The sequence below is a fragment of the Helianthus annuus genome, chromosome 13 (assembly GCF_002127325.2).
Source record: "Helianthus annuus cultivar XRQ/B chromosome 13, HanXRQr2.0-SUNRISE, whole genome shotgun sequence".
Lineage (NCBI taxonomy): Eukaryota > Viridiplantae > Streptophyta > Magnoliopsida > Asterales > Asteraceae > Helianthus > Helianthus annuus.
Genome location: NC_035445.2, coordinates 81,100,119 through 81,102,737, shown reverse-complemented (window position 1 = coordinate 81,102,737; position 2,619 = coordinate 81,100,119). Strand labels below are relative to the sequence as shown.

General features: G+C 39.4%; 1 protein-coding gene across 1 annotated transcript; it reads right to left on the bottom strand.

Moving 5' to 3' along the window:
- Positions 1–1,575: 1,575 nt before the first annotated feature.
- On the bottom strand, positions 1,576–1,941 carry LOC110901122 (extensin-1-like). Its single transcript, XM_022147970.1, has one exon. It carries the CDS (start codon positions 1,939–1,941, stop codon positions 1,576–1,578), a length of 366 nt encoding a protein of 121 aa, XP_022003662.1.
- Positions 1,942–2,619: the final 678 nt, after the last annotated feature.

Genomic DNA, 2,619 nt, shown 5'->3' with positions numbered 1-2,619 from the left:
ATTATGATTTCACCCTCAGTTAAAAATTACGTTTTCTCAATCTTTTTAGTTTTTTTTAGCAAAAGTAGAAAACATTTTTTTAATTGGTTTACTTGATTTAATTTTTTTCCGTATCAAGGAGCCGCCTAACAGTCGCTCATTAGTTCTGAAAAATTACAGTTTTGCCCTGATCCGAAAAATATCGTTTTAGTTTTTTTTCCTAGCAAAATTATAGTAGTGTTTTTTTAATTGATTGAGAATTATTCGGCCATCGCCCGCAACACAGGCGGGGCATCAACTAGTTAATATAGAATATAGATTTAATGTAAAAACTTTCCATTACCAACAGCAATACGTGATTGAAGTGGTTTGCAAATATAATTTTGTACTAATGCTGGAGGATGTGGTATAAAGCTTATAGCGGTCTTATCACGTCACGTCAGATCCATCTAGGTGTCACGTCATATAGGGGGTTTAAAGCCTCTTAAATAAAAATTATTGGTTGAAAATAGATGGGCCCACTGCACACACCTTTAACGCTCTTAACACACTGGCGAGCACATCATAGCGCCCCCGTTTACTTTGCTCGGTGTGGTCTTCGGCGCCCCAGGACGCTATAGGGGCTGAGTTGGCGGGGTGGCGTTAAGCCGCCACCCCTTGCCTAAAGGAAATTATATAAATTAAAAAAAAATGAAATAAAATATTAGTATCGTTACTATTTACCGTTGAGGTGGTTTGTAAATTGAGAATTCTAGCATCGGCGCAAAGTAAATTATATGAATTTAAGAAGTTAAATAAAAAATCATTACTATTTTTTGTAACTATATAGAATATATGATCATATATGATATTGTAAGGGAAAAAACATTTGTTGATGAAGAACATGATAATAAAAAGAGAGATTAATGAGCAAACAAATCGTCACTCACCGTCTATAATGTATTTCAATAAATACTTGCCGTCTATAATTTATTTTGATAAATTTATACTAGGGGTGTAAATGAGGTGGTGTGGCTCGAGAGCTATTTGGGATTGGATCGGTTAAAAGCTTGAACAAGCTGAACTTTAGTGAATCCGGGTATGAGATCGAGCCTAAAACATGATTTGTTTAAGATTTAATTACATAGTTAGTTCCTGTGGTTTGCCCAAAGTAACATACTTAGGTACTAATAGTTTAAAATCACATTCTAGGGTATTAACTTTTCATTTTGTAACATTTGAAGGTATTAATGTTATTTGTAGATTTAAAATCACATTCTATTAGTACCATTAAAAACAAACCTTTTTTTTTCTTAAATAACAAATTTGAATTACTAACGAACCATTAAATATTATCATGCCACGAGTTTCAAGTGGTGGATACATACATGCCTCTCCATACGACCATATTTAGAAATGCATGTTTGTATATAAACTAAAATCCCACAAAACCTCATAGTTGAAAGTACTAAACTTAATCATGCTATAGGTAATACATGGTAATTTAATCATAATCAAATTCTCGTTTAAGCATGGGATACTCGATACACATTATTAGTACATCATCACTAAATCACAAAAACAAAGGCACATAGAAGCACTAGGAGATCTGTCCCTTCAAAAGTGGTGGTGCGGATATAGTGGTTGATGGGGTGGTGGTGGTGGAGGAGGAGGAGGGTGGTGGTAATGAATTGGTGGCAAAGTGTTGTGATGAATAGGAGGTGGTGGCGGTGGTTGATGATGAACAACTGGAGGAGGTGGAGGTGGTGGTGGTGGATTATGGCGGTGAAAGGGAGGAGGTGGTGGTGGATGCTGGTGGTGATTATGAACAAAAGGAGGTGGTGGATAAAGGTGATCATTAACAAGAGGGGGTGGTGGATGGTGGTGATCATTAACAAAAGGTGGTGGAGGAGGGTGGTGGTGAGGTGGTGGAGGGTGGTGGTGATGTGGTGGTGGGGGGTAGGGGTGGTTTGGTCTATGCATATTCTCGATCTCTAGTCTCTTGTTTTTCTTTCACCGGAAATTCGTATTTGGGTATGGACTTTTGAGAACTTATAGCCGCATGTAGGGTAGTTATCCACTTATCCTTAACATGGCGGTTTATCATACGATTTTGAAAAATAAAACACCCAAATGATGAAATAATGAAAGTTTTAAAATGTTATATTTTGTTTTACATAGACACGTGGTGCGACTAGCTTTAGCCACGAGGCTCTGTCACGTGCATCCACGTCTCTTAATACATGTACGAGTAATACTTAATGGAAAAAATGTAACAAAAATAAAAATAAAATTTTTATTAACATACTTCAAAACTAATGTATCTTGTATAATTCCGTACAAACTAATAGTCTGTTTGGTAGTGATCGTAGGTGGTTATAGGTGGCGGTGATGGATGGTGGCGGCGGCGGTGGCGAGTGACGGTGGAGGCAGCGACGCGGGGTGGCAGCGGCGGTCGTTGGTGGTTGTTGGTGGCGGTAGAGGTGGCGAGGGTGGCAGCAGCAGTGGTGGCGTCGACGAGTGGCGTTGGCGGCGGTGGTGGTTGGTGGCGGCGGTGGTGGTGGTGGGTGGCAACGGTGGCGGGTGGGTGGTATTGAAGGTGGTGGGTTGTGGTGTTGATGAATGGTGCAAGGGGGTGGAATAAAAAAAGATGAAGGTGGA

Coding starts and splice junctions, on each gene's coding strand:
- LOC110901122 (XM_022147970.1), bottom strand. CDS start 1,941: ATGCATAGACCAAACCACCCCTACCCCCCACCACCACATCACCACCAC.